This window comes from Diorhabda sublineata, chromosome 6 (assembly GCF_026230105.1).
Source record: "Diorhabda sublineata isolate icDioSubl1.1 chromosome 6, icDioSubl1.1, whole genome shotgun sequence".
Classification (NCBI taxonomy): Eukaryota; Metazoa; Arthropoda; class Insecta; order Coleoptera; family Chrysomelidae; genus Diorhabda; species Diorhabda sublineata.
Window position 1 is genome coordinate 22475475 of NC_079479.1, and position 23738 is coordinate 22499212.

The 23738-nt window shown below is 32.8% G+C and overlaps 1 protein-coding gene across 1 annotated transcript in view; it reads right to left on the reverse strand.

Annotated features, from left to right (window-relative positions):
- LOC130445512 (alpha-1,3-mannosyl-glycoprotein 4-beta-N-acetylglucosaminyltransferase B) overlaps nucleotides 1-23738 on the reverse strand; it is a 64022-nt gene that overhangs the window by 15079 nt on the left and 25205 nt on the right. Inside the window, exons 3-10 of the mRNA XM_056781168.1 lie at nucleotides 19472-19710; nucleotides 16568-16614; nucleotides 12581-12753; nucleotides 12234-12371; nucleotides 7393-7520; nucleotides 7232-7339; nucleotides 4107-4300; nucleotides 3199-3332 (exon numbers count right to left, since the gene is read on the reverse strand). Of these exons, the coding sequence (XP_056637146.1) occupies nucleotides 3199-3332; nucleotides 4107-4300; nucleotides 7232-7339; nucleotides 7393-7520; nucleotides 12234-12371; nucleotides 12581-12753; nucleotides 16568-16614; nucleotides 19472-19710 (1161 nt within the window). The remainder of the gene's footprint in view (nucleotides 1-3198; nucleotides 3333-4106; nucleotides 4301-7231; nucleotides 7340-7392; nucleotides 7521-12233; nucleotides 12372-12580; nucleotides 12754-16567; nucleotides 16615-19471; nucleotides 19711-23738) is intronic.

Here is a 23738-nt window from a genome sequence, read left to right on the forward strand (position 1 = left end):
CTCCCGCGCATCTCACGCAGAGCAAGTCCAAATTGAACGTGCTTTGTCCGTAGTGGAATCCTCCGCATCTGTAACATTGTAAAGGTCCGTCATGCCTTTTTTGTTCTACCACACTTATTTTGGCGTGGCATAGGTATCTCAGCTTCTTGTATGCTTGTTCCTCTGTCGGCTCGATTACTACCATGTATATCAGTAGTAATTTTCGGGTGTTGTCCTCATTTCTTTGAGTACGGCTCGTCGGTTGCCATAGTCTTTTTGGTCTTAATCCATTTTTCCTCAGCTCTGCCTCTACTTACGACGTGGGGGTGTTTACAGCCAGTCCTTTTATGACTAGCTTCCTCTTTTTTTTCTTCGTTGAGTAGGTACTTATAGGAGCATCTTCATTCTGTTAACTTCCCTTTTAGACTGGATAACATCTCTTTTATTGCTGTAAGCGCTTCACTTTCTCTAGCATTGTGAAAAGTGGGGTCGCCTTAGCTACTGTTCCTTGAGTTTTGGAGCGAGAATACAATCCTTGTAAACAGTAATTTCGGGAGAGAACTATATTTTAGATCAATATATTTCTGTTTATAGGTACTCTATACTACTACTATATTATACTATATGGAAAAAGAATGAAGATATGAATTTACATTTAAAATCGGTAGTATCATTGCTTTCACGTTTTAGAAAAATAGTAACTTAGTTCCACTACAATATAATCCTTGGAATCGCTATCGTAATAACGAAAATAGAACAAAATCCAACTAGAGACTGGTCTTTCAACATAAGAGTCTGTCTCCATGCTATAGACAGCACGGACGATCCTGAATGCTACTGATGCATGAAGAAGAAAAAAAATCTACGTTACTGGTGAGAGTCTAGCACTCCCACGTGTGAGGTTGTGACATGGACGAGACTTATAGTGGAAGAACTCTTCTACAAGAAATAAGACGGTCTATCTAACCTAATTTTTCAGACTGTCCTTTGATTTCACTAATTATATGTGATTATTGTTGTTATTAGTATCACCTAGATGAAAGCTCTAATAGGACGGGTATACGTCTGCTTGCTATAATTTGTGACGTCACAAAATTACATTCTGTGAGGTTAATGGAAGTAGACCGTCTTATTCATTACGGAAGAGTCCTTGAGGCACAACGAACCTATTAGTAAACTATTTGCACAACAGCTATGACTAATGAAAAGAAAAAAATTTTGATTTCATTTCACGAGCATCTCTATTAACACACTCACCATTATTTCTCACAGAATATAGTTTTATCTATAATAAGTCTGTCAAGAATATATTTTTAAAAATATATACCAAGGTGATTTGAAGGAAAAGTAAATTTCCAAATGTTGGCAACACTTTTACTGCTGTTAGCCTTCGTTATGTTTTTAATGTCAGCTGTTAAAACAATTATTGTCAATAATAGTTAATGAAGTTAATATTTCAACAGAACGCAATATATAAAGCTATCTGAAAGGCAGGTGCCGCGATTGTCAAATGCTAATCAAAAGTTCGTTTCATTAAAATTTCAAACGAATATTTAGATATCTTCAAACGTCGATATGTCATAATACATGAAATGTTGTTATGTACATCATAAACAATAATATATTGCAAATAATGAACTTTACCCAAGAAATGTGTTAATCAAATACTGTGTTTGATTAATAAGTTCAAAGTAGGTAACAAAAGATTCAGATACAAGTGCGACTAATATTAAAGTTTTCACCAAAGGGTGCTCTACTGACATTTTCTTAAAAAAATAAGTACTAAGTTGATGGTGTTAACTTATACCAATCGTTGAGTTTGCATTAAATTATACTTCGGATTAAGTTTCAACCTCTTCTAGTTTGTCCTCAATATTTCAGCAAAAATAGTAGTTAGAATGTTGTACTAAGCAGCAGTGAACGAATGAAATAGGCTATGAACATATTTTAACCGTTAAAGTTACCAGAAGTGGATATAATCTCCTCATCCCTTCATCAAAAGAGGTAATAAGAATCCTACTACAGTTTATCAGCCTTATTCGGAGCTATCTAGAGCTTTAATATAGACCAGAGCTTCATACCAAAAGTAGAAAGAAGGGACCCCATATACACCCAGTCCTTCAGACCAATCAGCATAATTTCATTTCAATGATAACATATGATGCGACAGGAATAGATGGCAGATTTATGTCACAATTACTAGCTACTATAACTGCAGAAATGGAAGAAGGTTAATTAGCATTACCACAATAAGGGGGAGTTATGTCCCCATTTATGTGGAGCCTGGTAGTAAACTAACTCGGAGTGAAACCTTAATATACCTTGTGAGAGATATGCCGATGACATAGTCATTTATGGAAGGAGGAGTTTTGAGAATATATTCTTTGACTTAATTCAGAGATGACTGAACTATACAAGAAGGTGGAGTCGATTGGTGAGACTAAATGTCAGACCGAACAAAACCTACCTAACTAAAGAAAACAAAATCAATCTCAAGTCTATCAATTGAAACGTATTATAATTTAGTGAAAAACAGATGAGATATATTTGGGACTCACACTAGATAGTGACCTATTCCGAACCAAATACACAAATGAAATAACCAGTAGAGACAGAAAAGCCTCGATGGTGTGCAGGAACTTTGCATAGTAATAGCGAGACCAATCATCATTAATGAGGTCGTGTTCTGGGGCACTAGAAATTATCTGAGTACCACGAGAGTCATTCTCTCAGGTACAAAGACTGGGCTGCATATATACAGCCGGGGCAACAGAACATACCCAACGGCACTAGAAGTGATTCCAAATCTTCCATTACTCATTATTGGAAATCATGGTGAAAGAAGCCTCACTCGGAACGTTATACGAGGTGTCAGTAGGGATAAACTGAAAATTTTCGCAAACAATAATTAAATGTGAGATATGCGTCATATATATTGAAAAAGTTCAACTTTGAGAAAAACTTCATCTCACAACTAAGCTGTAGAAGAAAATGGAATCAAAGTGCCATACTATAAAATAACAGAAGCGGCATATGGTTGATTCCAAAACATTATACAGAAATAGAATTTACGTGCCCTCAACCAAACACTCTGAAAACTTGAGTCGCACCCTGATTTACCACATACATACTTATATTGGTTCTATGCCAGTCACTCACATTAATATATTGAAAAATTGAAAGCCAGTTGTATAACTTCAGGTTATAATGAGTACTTACCGACAATCAGAAAGCCATCTAGTGTTACGTTAGACATATTCGTATTTACAATCGGTTGCAGTGGTTTAACTTCCACAGTCGTATTGTAAAACTTATCGGTAGGATGTTCTGCATTCCCGCTACGGAAATAAAATCTAAAAGAGAACAAAATAAATTCAATATTAACTTTCATTATATGGTTTGAAAAATTCGATTTGAATTACAATTTATAAAATCCTTTCAATGTTTTCCGTCGATTACTCCACCACCTTGTTAGTACTAAATATAAATTCGCGCACATACCCCTCAACAAAAAAATCTATAGTGACGCCATTTCTCTGAAAAGAGAAGAGCTAGAGGAAAATGACAGTCGACAAACATTTATATGAGAAAATATAAGTAGAACAAAAATAATATGGAATGTCAATCAATCAATAGAAGAATGTTTGACTATTTGTAACAGGCAGAACGTGATCTTAAGCTGCTCGATCGAAGTTGTTTTTTTTCGAAATGATACGGAAACTAAGCGCCAGAGTTACCAAATGATCTAAGACAAAAAAAGAGATTACATGAGCAGGTCGATAGCTAAAACGACACTCATTTGTTTCTTCGAGGTTCTATAATAATTTCCTTTTACTTGGATGAACCGTTAATCTAGTGGTCTATTGCGAGGTCTTTGATAGATTTCGGAAAAGGTTCGCGCCTACGCACCGCGATTAATTGGATACTGCATTACGAAAATACTCGTCGAGTGCGACGCAATTGAGGACGTATAAATAAGTTTAATTAGAGTGACTCGGAGTTAAATAACTTCATTGGATTCGGTGTATTACTGTGAAAAAAAGGATTTTGAAGGTGACCATGTTATTTTATTATAACGATATAATATAATAATATATGAATTGCCAATTCTCGTTTATATAAAGTACCTTTTTAAAGCCGTTGGTGTTGTTAACTTAAACACAAGTTGATCTCCGGGTTGTGGTAGCAAACCCCAAAAAAATGTTTCTCCAAGATAAGCTCGCTTCAATGTATACTGTTTATAGTGTTTTATTCCAGACGTTACTTCAGCTGATGGATTGTTATGAGGAAAGAATAGAGCTACTTTTCCAAATTGTTTATCCTAAAAATATAGTATATTAAAAAACATGTGACTATTAAATCCAGCAAGTGTTCCAAATTCGGACAACCGAGTAATGCAACGAATGAATACTGGTCTCCTGTTACGAATGTTTTATTGTTGTTATACAATCTTAATTCGGTTGACATTCATTTTCTAATGTTAAAGTTGTCAGTACTGCTGCAATTGTGTGTAACAACTTAGTGTGTTAGCTATAGAAAAGTGGTAAAATTTTATAATTGACAGTCAATTCAAGATAGAGGTAACAAATTGCAAATTAAATCAATCAAATAGGATTCTGTGGAAATTTCAAATTAAAGTAGTTTTGATAGCCAAAGGTTTATTCGAAATTACCAACAGGATGAAGATGAAATAGCAAAATGGGTATTAAGAGATGCACGTGCTCAAGAAGTTCGTGTCGTAAGAATTAAGGACGAAATTATTACATTTATTATGCAAAGTGAAAGTGTTAAGGATATGTAGAATAAATTAGAAAACATTTACGAAAGAAAATCAGAGGCGAGTGACCATTTGCTAAATCAACAATTTTATAACCTAAAGTATGAAAATGATAAAATAAATAGTTTTATTCCGAAAGTAACAAACTTTAAAGCTAAATTGAAACAACTGGGTGAAGAAATTCCAAAAAACAATGGTAATAACTAAAATTTTTACATCATTACCAAAGAAGTGCAAACATTTTCGTTCAACATAAGAAAGTGTTGATCCAGATTATCAAATATTAAACTTGCGTGCTCGACTTCTTATAGAAGAAGAAACATTGAACAAGAAAGGTGATAAATTTCTTGCGTTAGTAACGTGTCAGTCAAGAAACATGTTAAAAAATGAGGTTGAAAAGAAATGCTTTAACCAAAGATGGGACACTTAAAATTTCAGTGCAGAAATTTGCAGTGTAGTAACTGCAAGAAAAGTGGCCATGTATTGAAGAACTGTTTTGTGAAGAGAAAGCAGGAATGTAATGGAACAAGTTCTAATCGAGACATTGGGGTACTCAGCACATGTGCAAAAAAAGAGGTATTTTCTATGAATTTGTGAAATTTGAAGACCCAAAATATATGAAGGTAGATAAGTGTACAACTTTAAAAGGTCAGGATAAAATTTGTGTCATGGCATAGAACAATGTAAATTTCCATATTGTAACTCTTGATGATGTTCTTTTTGAAACATATTTGAAAGTTAATCAGTTTTCACAAGGAAAAGCATTGGATAAGGGTCTATCATTATCATCTAATGCTACAAAAACACAATTTGTTGCTAAGATTGATGGAATTGAATTGTGGCAGTACGTATTCGCTCTGATAAACTGTCAAAAAATGATTTTAGTAATTGTAGAATTGCCTATTTCATTAGAAATAAGTTTCATGTTTATAACAAATTTATATTGACAAGCGGGAACCGGAAATAAGATGAGAGTAATTAAAGGCGATAACGGAACAGAATTTAATATTTCAGTAATTTGCTAAAAAATAATGGTATTAAAAATGAATATTACCATTAATATATTTATTTTTATTACACCATACAGCAATAAAAATTAAAAAACAATTAATCATTTTGTTCATCGAGGTTGTCAATGAAAATCTTATCAATAGCTGTTGAGATGTAAAATTGCTCTAAAAATTATGATGAATTGGGGGTATGTAAGACAATAACTCTATTGAATCTTTCTTTTTCTTTTCACTGATTGGGTGAGTAGTAGGATATAAAAGTTCAAGATTTTCAATTCCTCTTTTTAAAGACAACTTCACGAAAAAGAACATCATTATTATTAGATTATTTAAAATAAAATTTAAAAGAATGCACTTCACAAAACATTAGCCATTGCATCTTCAACCATTCAACTTTGCCTTTATCTCCACATAGTTTACGACTCGTATTATTTTTTTTTATAGATTTGCAAGAAAAAAATAAATCTTTTGTCATGGAAATTATTTTGAACGGCCTACACTTTCTAACCGCTAAAATAATTTGCTTCCAGTCTTCAGGCACATAGATGTTTTTGAAGAACCGTTTCTGTTTTTCCACTAAACCAAAATCCTGATCGCACGACATGTATGAATGTCCGCTCACAAAAAATTTGTGGTCAATTTTACAAATACCATATTCAGTAGAACTGGAAACAATAAACTGACAAAAGAACCATCTTGATATTCCTATTTTGCCCTCCACATTTATCAGAGTACATTATAAGATGTTTGCATTTTACAATATTTTTTAAGAAATACAATAGACAGGAAGCTATTTCCTCTGGATGTTATAGTTTTATCCCACAAAAACTTCTTCATTTTTCATATGATGAATACCTTAGCAATAAGTCCAGAGTTGTGCTAATAACAGGGGCTGGAAGTGTTTTCATAAGATCGAAGCAAATTACACTTACTCATGTTTTTTCATCATCATCAGCCGCTTTAATTTTAATATTAAATTGTTCATTGAATACTTTGCTAAAAATAAACTTCGATGCTGGATATTCAAATCTTTCAGCTTAAAGAGAATATAAAATACTCGTATTCAAATTTAAATTTGTGATAACTATTTTCGGTTTATTTTTTTATGAATGGAGTAATGTCACTTTCAACCTATCCCGCCAAATTACAGAGTTGCTAGTGTGCAAAAATGGCTCAACCAAGTTAGGTCGCTTTTGCGTTTGTGTCACAAGATGTTACTGCTAGTTACATGAGAAACTGAGATTAGGCTATTTTTGTATCTAAATATTGACACTACTGAATTAGTTGTGTGTACTGAACTTAAATATAGAGAAATTGTTGGTTAGGCCACTTTTGCGCTGACGGCCTCAATTTATCTAAATTGCATTTCATACTAGTCAAAAATTCCTCAAATTTTATGATAGGAAAAGTGAACATTACATTGCATGTCAATAAATAATTTTCTGTGCAAATCAAATTCAATTACCTTCAACTTCTGTACTTTTCCTTTTAGAGAAGAATGCATACCGATGTGTTGGAAAAGTGAAGGTTTGTAATGAATCCAAACTTTCGCCTTGTCTGCTTTACAGTTATCCTGAAATAAAAAAAAATTAACATTTCTGTTAGGTTATTACAATAACTACTTACATTTTTTTCCCAGTTACAAATTTTTGTTGTGATTAAGTAATCGAGTAACCAATCGACTGGTTTATCATTAAAAAACATGTGGAAAAACTGTATCAGCCAAGGAAGTTCTGCAGTTTTGAAGAGCTTTCCTAAAATGTTGACATAACGTTATTACAATGCTGAAATTATCTAATAATTAAACACTATTAAGAAGTACGGGAGTGACTACTATATCGTCTAAGTTGCATGAATATTACTAGAGACGTCTTTTTAGAAAAATAATTTTATTTATGTTCAGGACAATCACCACTTACATCAATTTATTTTTTTAACCGAAGCTCACTTAACTTAGAAGCTTGCAATCAATTATCTTTTGGGATGTTCTCCAAACATTGATGAACATCAGCATTTTCTTCGACCAAGTAAACGTCTTTTCATGTTAAAGGATAACCAGAAACCACACATGGTTAAATTAGGTGGAAAGGGTGATGACTGTTAACATTATTTTAACGTAGAAATCCAACTGCCTGTTATATAGTGTATACATTGTCGTAATGTGATTTTAGCCCGCGAATATTGACTGACTCCAAAAATTAATTTTTTTTCATGCTTTCTTGATAAATTCATATTTCTATGGCAATTCCTATGTACTACTATTTATTCTTTGATATCAACGACTGAGATCAGAGCTTACTACTTTAAAAGGATGTTATTTAAAATGTAGCGTTGTCAGCTCTAGCTCCTGCGTGGCATTTCAACATATACACAGTGACTCTTGTACCAAAACTAGATATAACTACTACGGATTTTTCCAAACATTTTATATTATAAAAAAAGTAGAATAGAGTTTATTTTTCAGTCAAATGAAAGTTTATTGTACATTATTATACAAAAAGCAGACAGAGTCCTTCTTTAAATTTTTGAACACCCTTCTACTAGCTTCACTTTTATGTGGGTTTATTTGTTTATGAGCTTGTTTGTTTGTAACTCTCCTTTGTGGCTCATAACTGTTAGTATATCCCACCACTTTAATTGCGTTCGTTAGCCGAGCGGGCCAAGGCGTCAACCTCCAGGTTCGCCGGTCACGGGTTAAAATCCTGTTCACGATGTGAAAAATTAATTTGGTACGTCAAAGATTTTTTATAAATCACTACTGCAAATTTTATCTTTACATTAGTATTACTTTAGAATTTAACATCTTAAATTTTATTATGCTGTTCGAAAAGAATTGTAGACCCGTACACCATCTGTTGATGATAACAATACTAATGACTAGAACTTGAAGAAAAATTTTATTTTTGACAATAAAACGAAGTCATAAGTAGAAATACAATATTACCATTATTTTCCAATCTTTATTGTTTCAAGCTTATTTTTAAAATTATTTCTTATTTTGATGTGATTTAAAAGCGTGTTTTTTAGTTAAACTATATTTTTTCTGTGGTTACTTAGAGCTTTTGTCTTGACAAAAATTTCATCAACAAGTGAAAAAGAGAAATAGAAATTAGCGACGAGATTACAAAAAAAAAATTAAGAAATGAAAATACTAAGAATATAAGACAATTGTAAAAATTTATACCGTGAGGAATAGGAAGCTATCGTTCTGATAAAAAAAGAATATCCTGGCACATAAGTCCCCAGAAAATGGATCGGGCAGGCAATTAGTAACTTTTTCAGATCCGTTCTAACTCAAGTAATTATAGCCAAATTTATCCATAACATGCGTTAATTTGAAGATACATTACGTCCCCAGATAAGTGAAACGACTCTTGCGAGGTATAAATTGCAAACTGTGATTATTCATTATCTACTTATATTTATTTTCATGAAAATATACTAAAAAATGGAACAATTCCCTTAAAACTCTAACTGCCATGTCAGTCATTCCCGACTGACAAGAATTTCTAAGCTGACGCCACGATCATTTTATATACGCGCGCACTACCACCTACGGTACAGAGATTCGTCGAATCATGCATACTTAATGTTCATTTAGTGGTACACACATCGAGAACATGTTTATACGTGTTTCCAAAAACGGTAGACACGGCGGCGTGGAATTACACAGTTTTTACACATTGGTTGATTATGATTATCATAATGTAATCATTTTTTGGGTAATATGCGTGTCTTTGTATTTTGTGGGTGACTACATTGGGACATAAATTGGAGTGAAAAAAATGAAATAATTCATTTTACTGTTTATTTTTATAGGAGTTGGAATTTGACCACTTCTCTTCTCAATAACTTCAAGAAGTAGAAAATCCATCCGAAAAGAGTTTAGGGATTTTTCTCCTTCTCCTTCAACTTCTCCGATGTTGACCCAGATTGTAATAATTCCAACGAGGATCCGAGTTCATCAGATAATGAAAAAGTAATGGAGAATGAAAATGATGAAAACAGCAAGTAATCTATTTCAATTCTGAAAATAACCAAAGATTTCAATTCACTGGTAATTCAAGAGGATCTAGCAAAAAATATTACATCCATTGCTGCATGTGATCAATTTTCTTCTGATATTATAGTTGTCAGTGAAAGAAACAAATCACTATACAGCCTATTTAATTTTCAATACAAATGTTACGTTATCGGGTTATCGCAGAATATTGGTCAACCGATTTACTATACAAAAATCGAGTATTGTCAAGAAATCGTTTTGGAATGCCGTTGAGGATGATTCACTTTAGCAATATGGACAATGAGACAAATAATGATAGGCTTTACAAAATCCGACCTGTTCCTGAAAGTTGAATATTTATTTTCAGCAGATTTATACACTAGGACAAGACATGGTCATATACGAAAGTATGATACCATGGAGAGACAGACTAAAATTTCGTCAATATATACCATCTAATAGACATAAATATAGTGTACTCCTGAAGGCTCTACATGGAAATACAAAATATATACTAGACGGACTAAGGAACGGTGCGCTGCAGGAATGCTTCATTAACTGAGGGATTATAGGATGGAAGCAGAACCCTCTACATGAACAACTTTTATACTAGTTGTGTATAATATAAGATTCTTTTCACCAAAAACACAGATTTGGTAGGTACACTTAGACTATTAAGAAAACACAAGATGTCAAAAAACATTAATACAATGGGCGAGAGACTAATGATGGGATGGTTGTCCCTAAATGGAAAGATGCTCCAGATCCATCTTCAAGTGAGCTAAAGAGGACAATGTCACCAATAGCTAATAATGATGTGTTGAAATCACTCGAAAAGAAAAAACAAAACTAAAGGCAGAAGCTTTTATTACTTATAATTATGAGAAATATGGCATCGACAAACGGTTTCATACATTACTTGTAATTGACAAGGCGCCAAGTGGTACCCAAAAGTTTTTTTTCGAATTACTGATAGGTACGTATATAGTAATATATACGTAATATATACGTATAATATAACGTATATAGTAAATGCATCCAACATATATAAAGAACATACCAATTCAAGATCAATTATCAATAAATTCAGAGAAGACGTTTATTATTTGGAAATGATGCCAACGGAAAGAACTTAGATACCCAAAGTAGCAAATTTATTTGAAAAAAACCGATGAGAAAACTCGAAAGCAATGTAGAACTTCTTATATCGACCTAACAAAAATTTCATGATCAGAAGCAAGACAAAAAGTAAGAAAACATATTGCGATGGAAAACCTGTAATGTGCAAATAGTGCCGCATTAAAAAACATAGTTCTGGAGTTATTTAATTTTTTAGCAATGTAGAAGATTTCTAATAAAAAGTTTCTCATAATTTCAAATTCATGTATTTTTACTTAGGGGACGTGAGGAACCGTGAAATTTTGTAGGCTTATAAAATTCGCCGACGCGATCTCAATAAGCGTACACAATTTAATATAAACTCGGTCCAAAAGCCCGACAAGGCCGTTAATTATAGTAGTGTTGTCGATTATAAACGAATGACGATGCAAAATTATGCATATCAGCCGGTCAGTCATATACGATTGACAAAGCAAAATAGAATAACCAAAATTTAGTAGGCTGGCAGTCAGTATGTTGAACTAAGTTTCTACCTATAGATATATATATATATATTTGCCATATTTATGTTGACTAAAAGGACTGACAAGTATTGAAATGAATCGGCATTTTCATAAATTCTAAGCGGAAAATCAACACATTTCATTCTCCAAATTCTCCGTCAGTGATTTATGACGTTATATTGAGGTTTACTTCCTGGGTCATGATCATTGTGCTATATGACAATATAGTGACTTTGTGATTGTAAATATGGTCTATAGATAGAAAGTAAATCAGAACTTATGAGAAGAAAAAAATGATGAATGAAATATGAAATATTTATCATATAAAATATGAAATAAGTGTTTCGATAACCAAGTTATCGTCTTCAGAGACTGAATTTGGTTATCGAAACGCGCGTCAGACAGTGTAATTGTGAGTGTTGGTGTAAACAGTGTATTCAGTTCTTCTAACACAAACTTCTTCAGTCCAAAAAAGGTGGTGAATTAAATTGAGTGTTTTTATTATTAATCGGTATGGAAACTTGAGGATAGGAAACGACATCACTATTAGTAACTTTTCAATCACAATAAAAAAAGGGCTAGAAAATAAATCAGCACAAAACGAAGAAAATCCTTTTGGATTTGTTTGAATTATTATCCTTCACAACCATTTACTGTCATTTTCTAAAGAAATGAATTGAATCAAATTCAAATTGATGTTTCACTATTTATCACATTGGTACAAACTTATTAAATAAATATTTTTGTTGTTTGAAACTGACAACGTTGCGTTTTCAATTAGCGCCGTTATTTACAAAACTTATCAATGAAAATGAACTACAAACATAGTATGATGAGCTTACCAATAAATCCAAGTTGGCAAAAATCTAATACAATCCAAGGTTGTTTGTTTGCGGTTTTTTCTATCGCGAACTTTTTCATAATTGTCATATAAGATGGCTTTGCCAGAATATCATCCTCTAATTGAACATAAAACGTACCTATAAATAGAATGATTACAAATACATTTTAATGCGCTAATTTCTCATAAAATATGACATGACAACAGTGTAATAATAAAATCAGTAGGTTACTACTGGTTAACGTACATCGTTTCAAATTTATGTGAATATCTCAATAAAAATGAAATAGTGTTTTAATGCGAAAATATAAAATTCAGAATCATAGCTAAATTAGGATCAATATTCACCTTTTGTTTGACAATATGCCATTAAAAACGCATAATCCAAGTTTTGTTTAGATCTCCATTTCACCCGTTCTGGAGAGTCTCCAAGAGTAATTCGAAGTTTATCAAAAGAAGGATAATATCCTGCAGAAGGAGCTATTATTTCTATTAATCCCGATTCAATTTGGAGTGGAAATCTGCAAAAATTTCATGAAACTATATTCAATAGAATATATTTAGTTTAGTACCATTGCAATAATTGAAACGTCTTTCAGAATCTCAGGGGTTACTTTATAAGAATTTTTACACAGAGAAATGAGTTCATAATTAAGTTCGTCAGGACCCGTTGCTCAGATCGGCATTTGGATAGTATGTCTGGATGCCTATAAAATGAAGATAAAGTCTTAGATGACCTTGTTCGGTTAAAACGCCATTCACTATTATGGATCAATTGATTTATTAGAGATATAGCGTACAACATTTAAACATATAGAAGATTCCAATTTATATTAAGTGATCTATCCGATAATTAAGTTCAGTTTGAGATGATGGGCAAATAAACTGTCAGTCAAAAAACATAAAAAATCTAATCAAGTTTAAGCAACCATCAATTGGAGATGCACACTCGTCCAAAAAAATTTGGTAACATCATCCGTATTCAAGAGGACGTTGAAAAAACAATTTATACACATTTTTCACTATTTTGTCGAAACTACTGGCAAAATTGTAATTAAATTTCATGTGAATATGTTTTGGAAACTGATACAAGCTATGATAGAGAAGTTATAAAAATTATAAAAGATGGTAGGTAATTTTGTTGAGCATGAGTATCCAGAGAAGTCAGGTTCTCTTATTTTTGACAAACTCATTGATGTCATTGGTATCATATTCGTTGTAGTTATTTTAAGAATTGATTGGAGATGTTCATTTGTAAGTATTGTACTATATTTGTTCGTATTTATTTTCATGACAGAAAACATCTGCTCACATAAAATAGGTGCTACCAAAGATACAGAGAATGTGTGCCGCATACTTTTTTAATTTCGGGTAATTATCCAAACTCTTGAAATATTGTGTATAAAATATAAGAGCGTTAATCTCATTAATTTTTTTTTAAATACTGTCTGATTGAAGATCTATCAACTCCATTTGCAAATAAACTGGTGCCTGTGAAGCTTCAAAATTGAATGGATTGTTGAAAATTGTTTCATTTATTTTGTGAAAGTCTTTAAAACGATTGTTGCATTCCGTTATCAAATTTTGCAGAAGTTGAGAATCTTCATCCAATTGTTTTTAGTTCACTGTGCTAAATGATTTTAAATAAGGGAAATGGTCCAAAGTTTGATTTTTTACCTGATTTTCCCACAACTTCTACTCTGTTTCAAATGCTTGATTATATGAATACATTTGAATGACAATCAGATTTTTACCCTGTAACTATAATCGGATCAGTCAAATGTTCATTCATATCTACCAAAAAGGCACAATCAATCCACTAATCATTGTCATAATCAATTGGTTTGTCTTTTTCTAACATGAAAGCTTGAATAGGGTCACGTAATGTAAAAAATCTTTCTAAAACTACTCCTCGACTCAACCCACGAACTTCGGTGAAATAAGGGACATAAGAAATCTTTTCTTCCAAATCTTGTAGCAATTGCCTGAACTGTCGATGATTTAGTACTCTATTCCTTATAAAATTTAAAATTTTAAATTTTAATTATAGGTTGCATGACATGGTCTATTTTTAAATGCTTGGATGCCAATGATTCCTGATGAATGATACAGTGAAATCCCACAAAATTACTATTTTAATTTAATTACAAAGCCCGAAATTTTGTCAGCCACGGCAGGAGCGCCATCCGTAGTTAGGCTGCTAAGTATATTCCAGTCGAGTTCATATTCTGGTATCAAATGCTCAATTTCAGACAAATATCATTTGCTGTTGTAGTGGAACGCACTTTAATAGTTCTTCAGTTGTTTCAAAGTTATTGTTAAAGCATGGTATAAAAACAGCAAGTTGAGCTGTACCAACAGAATCAGTGCTCTCATCAACAACCAGTGAGAAGTTTGTAAATTCCTTAATTTTTTCCTTTAGTTGAAGAACCAAATTTTGAGATAAATCATCTATTCATATTGGAAATGAAACATCGGCAACTTTCAACATACAGTCTTTAATAAAATCACCATCAGTGAAAGGTTTTGATCTTTTCGCGATTTCTAATGCAATAATAAAACTTGATTTCACAGCTTTACGTTTTTGTGACATTATGCTAAAATCCTAACAATTATGGAATTCGACGCAACAATTATGGATATCACAGGCGCACGACACAAATAAATGCACAATACCTTCACAATCACTACTTCGCAATACAATTAAAATCCTTCTCCAACCGTATCGCTTCGATTACTCGATTCAACTGACTCACGTCACGCCGACGCACTTGTTTTATATGGTTAAGGAAGCTTCTAGTCTAGACTCGAAGCGCGTGGAAGATTCTATCGTTCTAGAAAAAAATAAAAGGATAGTTCCGCTTGCTGCTAAGAGATGCCGATATTGTCTTTGTCTCTCGCTTGTCTAGGCACGCGCTATCCATGAAATTATTTAACACATCCTTAGAGGAATCCAATGAAGTCTAAAAGCTCTAAAAAACATGATCCTTCTCTTTGTGACACATTGTGATCGCGAGCCTTATTGACACGACCCAGAAGCCGGAAGCCACCCGTGGGTTGTATTTATGACATGACTGTGAAATGAGTTTGTTGTTATACAGTTTGGGTATAGCACAAAATAGAGACTGTGCTGTATCCCCGGAGTGCCCAACTTACGCAGGAAGTAATGAAAGTGCGAAGCACAAATTCTTCGTATGCCCGAGCTTCAGCATGATCGTCACACCTGGGAAGCTGCAATAGGAATTATCTGAAACTACTTGTTTTGGAAAACAATTCATATAGAAATTATCACATTACTAATTATAAAAATTTTATATTTTTCTGTTCCAGTTAAATACGGACTCCAGCTTGCCCTACGATCGTAGCCTCTCGCTGTGCAGCATCCAGAATAGTGCCCTAAAAACCGGCCATTTTAAACAATTTCAAAAAATAAAAATTTTGTTATAATTAAATGTATAAATAAATCACTTAATTGGATTACAAAAAAAATGAATAATTTATTTATATAAAAAAAATCGATTAAAATTCGTTGCATCTCTGAGGCCTAAAACTAGGGATACAAATTTCGAAAAAGATTAATTTCTTTGCAAACACTCTATGCGACAATTAAGGGGTTGAAGAAATGGTTAGTAGAGGGCGATCGAACCATGCTGTGGGGTTAATTAGGAGTGATCTAACCTTAAAATTCCACAGAAATTTGTCTGTCAGTTGATTCAAAGGTTTTATTTCCATACAGTGAATTAAATTAAATCTAAAACTTTTTTTATTCTCGTAATTTTTCATAAACCTTGTCATTTTCAAAGGAAGTCTAATAACCAAAGACAATAATGTTATTAATACAATAAGTTTGACAATTTGCAATTCTTTTGGGAATCGATAGATATAATTATTTCCAAATTAGTGGATAATTCTCATTGATATAAAAACAAATTCATTAGATATGTCAGCTTCCAAATTATATTTCTTATAAAATTTAATTACAATGTTACCAGCAGTATTCGCATTGGCGGTTTAATCTCCCAGAAGCAGTCTTAAATGATTAAATGAAATACTTTTACACTATATAAGTTACAGCATGATGCGTGGTAAGGGAGGAAACAATGAATCCGAGCTGAATATATATATATATATATATATATATATATATATATATATATATATATATATATATATATATATATATATATATATATATATATATATATATATATATATATATATATATAGCAATGGGTATATTTCCCTAAGAACATCAGACAACAAAATAATGATGCCATTAATCAAATTTGCTATGATGCAAACTAAATATATAATGTGAACGAAAAAATAACTCACTTTATTTCCACTTCCTTTGCAATTTGTAGAATGTACTCCATAGCAGTCTGTAAAAAATAATTATCAATTACCTGTTGTCATAGGAGTGGTATTTGAGTTGTTTACACATACTTGAAACTCTCATCTTGGTCAAAAAATGAAATTAAGTCGCGAACATTTTCGAATAATGATATTCTATGACTTTCGACATGGATTAAACCAACAGATCAACTCGCTTGGACTTTTCCTGGTTTTCTGAATTCAACACTAGAAGGTCGAGAGAATTTACTTACCTAAAAGGACGGCACTCGTTATCAATTTCGTTGAATTATTCCAGCATCATTTTACCTACTAATTCTAAATTGTAATAGATGAGAAGGTTTAAAGGTACAGTTCTAAATAATTTTTAAAAATCCTTGGAATAAAAAGTATAAAATAATAATAATAAAAACTTTCACTAAATTAATTACTCTTGTAATTTATACATAATGTAATTTTAACACTACATTTTCCACAATAAATTTTTTTACACTTTACACAAATGTTTGAAGATTTGTTCTCACATTCCGGTCGAATTTGGCATCTTTTTCTTTGTGGGCCCTCCAAATAGTAAATACAGTTATGTTTTGAGCTGTTTCGCAAGTGGGTTGAATATCTCGAGAAGAACCACAAGTTGATTAGATTTTTTGTAAAAGTCAATCTGCTTATCTTTTCATTTGTTGTTTCTTTATAGAGAATGCATGGAATGAAAGCAGCTATATCCAGAATATTGTAAAATACATGTACTAGCCATCTCCTTGCCCCAGCTCTCGTAGAATACTTCCGGCACATAGAGTCCATGGCATCTGCTCCAACTTTGTTTTTATTATAAAGCTCTACCGTCTCTGGCCTTCTTTTCTTACCTCCTGATATACTTATGTCAGTGTGCATTGTACTAAGCAATAGCACATTTTATGTCTTTGCGTTTGATATGCGGTAAGCGTATGGTTTTTTTCATTTTGAAATATTTTTGTGCTATACAAATCAGAGTGTTTCCTAGAAGAAGGCGGTATCTCTCTTCTATTTTTTATGGTTCCTACTAAGGAAATTTTGGCAGTTTCTCAGCCAATTTGGAAAAATTATTACTACAAGTGACATTTATGCCACTATTTTCATATGGCTCTAATAGGCGTAAAACGACATACTCTCCCAATTGCTGTTTCGCAGGCCTATCTTCTTCTTTTCTCAAATACGGATTGCAGATTGCAAATTTCTACGCCTGTTGTTTGGATTGTCGAATCGGAGATGTTTCATAATATTCAAAAATGTGTCCTTAGGCATTGAATTTTTAAAAATATTGGATCCCCAAGTTTTATCCCAGCAACCTTTCACTGATACTTACACCTCTTGCGTAAACCGGTGAAATAAATATCAGAAGTTCTTCTTTAGTAATACTCCAATTTTCATATTCTGATTTCCCGTGTTCTTTTGTATATTTTTGAACTATATTTAGCCAGTTGTCATTAATTATTTGGTTGAAAGCCGACAATGGTAAATTTTTTTAGCTTGAATAGTAGGCCCAGGAGTTATACGCAAAATATTTTGTTTTGATCGCCTACGTTATAACAAACCTGGTTGTATCTCCGTCCATTTAGTCCCATCACGAGCCGCTTCAGTATTGGTTGATGAACATTGTTCGTGATCCACATCGGAATCTGAAGAACTAGAATTTTCATCAGAGTCTTTACTTTCGACTATAAAATCGAGATCTTTTTCAAATAAATTCAATTATTGAGTAGCATTACTTGATTTATATCCCTTTCTTCCAAATCAATCTCTGGTTTGGATGTTTCTTCATCAATTTCCTGTAATGCGGCGAGAGCTTCTTCAGGAGTTTGTATATAATTTTACTCATTATAAACATTCACTACAAATAATCATTATGAAACAAGCTAAAAGGGGACGACCGGTTTGATATTTAGTGTTAGGGAACAGAATGTAAACTGAAAGAGAGTAAGAGAAAGGTTTATTATCCTACAGGTGAAGATTTGCACTGGGGAAAAGGTTTTAGGTCATAAATCATAATTGGATTTCCCAGGAATAAAAGAAAACATAAAAGGAATAGTTTTCAATCAAGTTAAAAGATAAGTTCTGAAAGATAGAGAAAGGTGTTTTTCTTTAAAGGGTCAAATGACCCTTCCCCGTCCTTCCAGGAAAAATTTTAAATATTAATAGAATATAGTATTATTTTTTTTTTAATTATCGTAATTTTTGGTCTTTTAAAAACAAAATAAACAAAGTCAAGAGGTATTAAGAAAAAATAATAATTCACCCGTACACAAAAATTATATTTAAATCCCAAAAAGGGTCATTTGACCAGGCCCATCCTTCTAGTGTTAATCGAGGTCGCACATCTAGGCGAGCGGATCACCCCCATATTTTTTCATGTACCGACCAATCGCGTTCTACATAGTTGCTAAAAACTATTGATCTTTATATTTTCAAGCCTAACCTAACCAAACCAATCGCATATGACGAAACACCACGACAATGCGAGCTCTCACACAATAGTTCAAACAGAAAAATTTTTGAACAGTCTAAAACATTGATTTGATGGGTCATCCGTCGTATAGTCCTTGTTTGGCATCCAATGATTTCTTCTTATCCCCACAAAAAACGTAAGTAGCAACCCTCGTAGTGTTATACAGACATAAAAGAAAGTTTTCAATTTATGGTGTGACAAAAAAAGAACAGAAGAAACCACTCTATTTATGAATAGTAGTGCTCGGAAATATAAGTTTATGATTTTTACCGAAGATATTCCGATTTTACATATTTAGGGTATCAATTCAAAAAAGACCATTCTGCAAAGCCTTCTATAACAATTGCTCAATATATCTAAGATAACTTGAGCTTAATTGGGGAGAATGATTAATAAAAACTTACCTCCGCGACCAATATGACAATCATAGTATCGTTAGCCTCATCTTCAGACAATCCATCTATAAGATTTTGTAGGGTATCCATTAAATAACTGTATTTTTCTCGTTTCACAGTAGGAATTCCTAGTACCAATGAAACACCTTCTCTATTTTTGGACATCAAATAAGATAATTTCAAACTATTGGGATTATCCAGCAGATGAGGCAGAAAATGATATGCAGAAGGAAATTTAATCGATACACCTAGAAATAAATTAGAAATTTTAACAATAAATAAAAAAATATGCGATACATTTTGATTTTGGTTAAAGGTTAAAAGGGATAGCAATTGAAAATTGGTGACAAGAAAATAGAAAGATATCTAAAGAGGAAATATATGGTTTCTATAGGTTTGGGGTGTTGTTTATACACCTGTAAGGATACATTAGACTATGTTTTTTAATTATATTGAAAGGTTTTAACTTTAAATATTAATATTAAAAGTTGCTTCTCCACAAATTCTTATTTTCCATTTAAATAAAATAAGAAAAACTTCTTCATCACTTTCGATTTTTAAAATCTACATTGGAAATACACGCTCTACAAAAAAGAGCTGATATTAATTTTTTGATATTGTCAGTACTTCAAAATTTATTCATGGTGAAAGTTTGATTGATGATAAATTGGTATATTATTTTATAGAGGACAAAATTTTCTCTAAGAATCTATAATCTGCTCATTCCATGTAAAATAAGAGACAGTGACCAATTTGACGTGGTTATTTCAACAATCATGGAACTTTCCACAATAAATTCTCTATGTCTACTGGAAATGAAAAGGCATTTCTGGCATCCCTTGCTGTGGAATATTGTGAAGAGCTATTCAAGCTGAATCCGGAACGACGAAAACGAGAAATGGGGAGATTAAGTGATGAACAACGACAACGAAAAAATGCAAGACAATGCTATAAACAGAAAAAAGGGAATGCTGCAGCAGAAAAAAAGACCGAACCTACAAGTAAGTGATTGGTTTTTTTTGTAACGTGGAAGCGTCTACATGATCAATTATTCCTATACGTTATTTATAGAAAGGTGATAATGGTGATTTTTAAAATGCTCTTTTTTCTTCCAGGCAACATGTAAATGTAAATTGACCTGCATATCGTTGAACTACGCAAACAGATTGGCTATTTTTGAAAAATACTACGATTGCAATGTTGACGTCCGTGGAACATATACAGTGCTTTTCAGATAAAAGTATCCACCTTTAATAACTTTTGTAATACTGATATTTAGAAAAAATCCAAAAACACGTCAATTTATGTTGGAAGGGGCAAGCATTATGGCTTATTTAAACTTACTGGAAAAGCCACCCCCTCACCCCTAGCAACATCCCCTTTATTTTTTTAAATTACTTTTCATATTTTTTATGTAAAATTTGGATACTCCTCTTTGAGCTGATTTCAAAAATGTATAATACTTGTAGGTTAAAGTGGTTAGTTTATGAGATAAACAATTTTTCTTTTAAGAGCACAAATTTTACTTATTATTTACTTTCACCTTATTTGCCTGTACTAAAATGGGTTGTACAACAGTTCAAACTCTTTAATCTTTTTAACTGTGCTATTTATTCTACTTAAAAAATCCAAACAACAAAAAACTCTACTTTTTATTAAAGTTTGACATTGTCAACTAGAATTTGTAGTCACTATTGATAGTGTAATTTGATACATTATTTATTTTGTTTCTCTGAAATGGTTTACTCTTTGCAAGAAAGAATTGAAATTGTAGGTTTATACTACCAAAATAATTATTGTGCAAGAGCTGCTGCTAGAATATTTAACGAATTAGATGACGGAAGACATGCAACTCATAAGTATATAATTCAACTGATGGAGAAATTTACCACAACAGGGTCTGTTTGCAATAAAGTGCATAAGCGAGAGGGACTCGTAAATAACGAAGCAATCCAAGTGGCAATTTTAGGGCAAGTCAGTTTAGAGACTCAACAACCCCAATCGTTGTCAACAATAAGTAGAGCGATCGGTGTTTCATCTTCTACAGTTTTCCTAGTTCTACATAAATTCAAGTACCACCCATACAAAGTTAAGTTGGTGCACGAGTTGAATGAAGATGATTTTGATCGTCGTCTAGAGATTTGCGAATCAATGACGCAAATTATCAATAACAATCCACAATTGTTAAACAATATTTGCTTCTCTGATGAATGCTCATGGTCATTAAATGGCTTAGTAAGTAGGCATAATTGTAGATATTGGGCTGAAAGTGATCCACATATTATGCGTGAATTCCATACACAACATCCCCAAAAGTTAAACGTTTGGTGTGGTATCCTAGGTGACCACATTGTCGGAGCTTTCTTCATCAACGGAAATTTAAATGGTGAATCATATCTTGAGTTACTCAGGGAAGGGGTTGACCCACGTATTACAACAATAATAGAAAATGATGATAACCTTTCCGAAGATTTACTGGTATTTCAACAAGACGGAGCTCCCCCACACTATGCTATGCCTGTCCGACAATTTTTAAACGAAACATTCCCCGCTCGTTGGATAGGTAGAAGGGGGCAGATGATGGAGTGGCCACCTAGGTCACCGGATTTAACACCCCTAGACTTCTTTTTATGGGGGTATTTAAAAACAAAAGTTTATGCTACCCAACCAGAATCTCTGGATGATTTACGAGAGAGGATAGAAAATGAATGTCGACAATTAAATCCAGCCGTATTAAGCAATGTCAGAGAGGCATTTCAAAATAGATTATACCATTGTATGGAAGTGAATGGTACTCATTTTGAACATTTATTGTAACTTCATAATAAATAGCACAGTTAAAAAGATTAAAGAGTTTGAACTGTTGTACAACCCATTTTAGTACAGGCAAATAAGGTGAAAGTAAATAATAAGTAAAATTTGTGCTCTTAAAAGAAAAATTGTTTATCTCATAAACTAACCACTTTAACCTACAAGTATTATACATTTTTGAAATGAGCTCAAAGAGGAGTATCCAAATTTTACATAAAAAATATGAAAAGTAATTTAAAAAAATAAAGGGGATGCTGCTAGTGGTGAGGGGGTGGCTTTTCCAGTAAGTTTAAATAAGCCATAATGCTTGCCCCTTCCAACATAAATTGACGTGTTTTTGGATTTTTTCTAAATACCAGTATTACAAAAGTTATTAAAGGTGGATACTTTTATCTGAAAAGTACTGTATAATGGGCTTAATACAGTTAACTGGCGTAAAGAGAAGAAGGCGTGATTCATATGAAGATCCTTGTGACAGTCATCGGCAATATACCATTCACTACACTCTTCCAGACGGAGAGGGTATGTGTTTGTAAATCTACTTTTATGAAGATATTTGATTTGACGAAAAAGCATTTGGAAACTATTATGCAAAATAAAAAAAAGCGGCCAAGTATTTTCTAAGGATATGAGAGCTCATACAGTCCTTGGAAAATTTACACAGAATTATAAGAAATTTATTACAAAGCACATAAATAGCATACCCCGAGAAGAGTCTCTCTATTCGCGTGCGAAAAGTGCAAAGGAATATATGAGTCCAGATTTAAATGTGAACCGCCTTTATAAAGCGTTTTTGCAGAAATATCCACAGAGCTTGGTCACTTATGAGTTTTAGAGGACAATATTAGAAAAAGATTTTCCAAATGTTTCATTTAGAGAACCTCAAAGTGACACCTGCCGAAAATGTGATTCGTTGAATTGCGAAATAAAAGCACAGGGTGAAAGAAGTTGTGCAGCAAAGGTGGAGTAAGAGCTGCACCATCGAAAGGCAGAAGCAGCTACCATGCTAATGAAAAAAGACATCGCATCGTCACAAGTGCCAGGAAACAACACGAGTGTGTTCTCTGTGGATAACAAACATTCTGTCATGTGTTGCTGGCATGAAGGAATGGCAGGACGTGGTGATAACGAGATTGCATCTTGCTTATTACGCGTCCTGAATATAAGCATTACAGGAAAAAAGAATGTTGTTGTGTGGGGCGATAATTGTATTGCCGAAAATAAAAACAGAATGATTGAGTTTATTTATGTGTTTTTGGTGAGTTGTAGGCTGTTTGAACCTTGTCAGTGGTCACAGTTTTCTCCAGTGCGATAGGGATTTTGCGTTAATCGAGGAGAAAGTAAGCGTAAGCTCCGATGGGTATCTAAGGACTTACACAATGTAATACTGTCAAGTACACACACTGGCCAATTGGAATAACTAGATATGACACAGGAAAAATTTTCCGATGTACAAGCGGCAGCC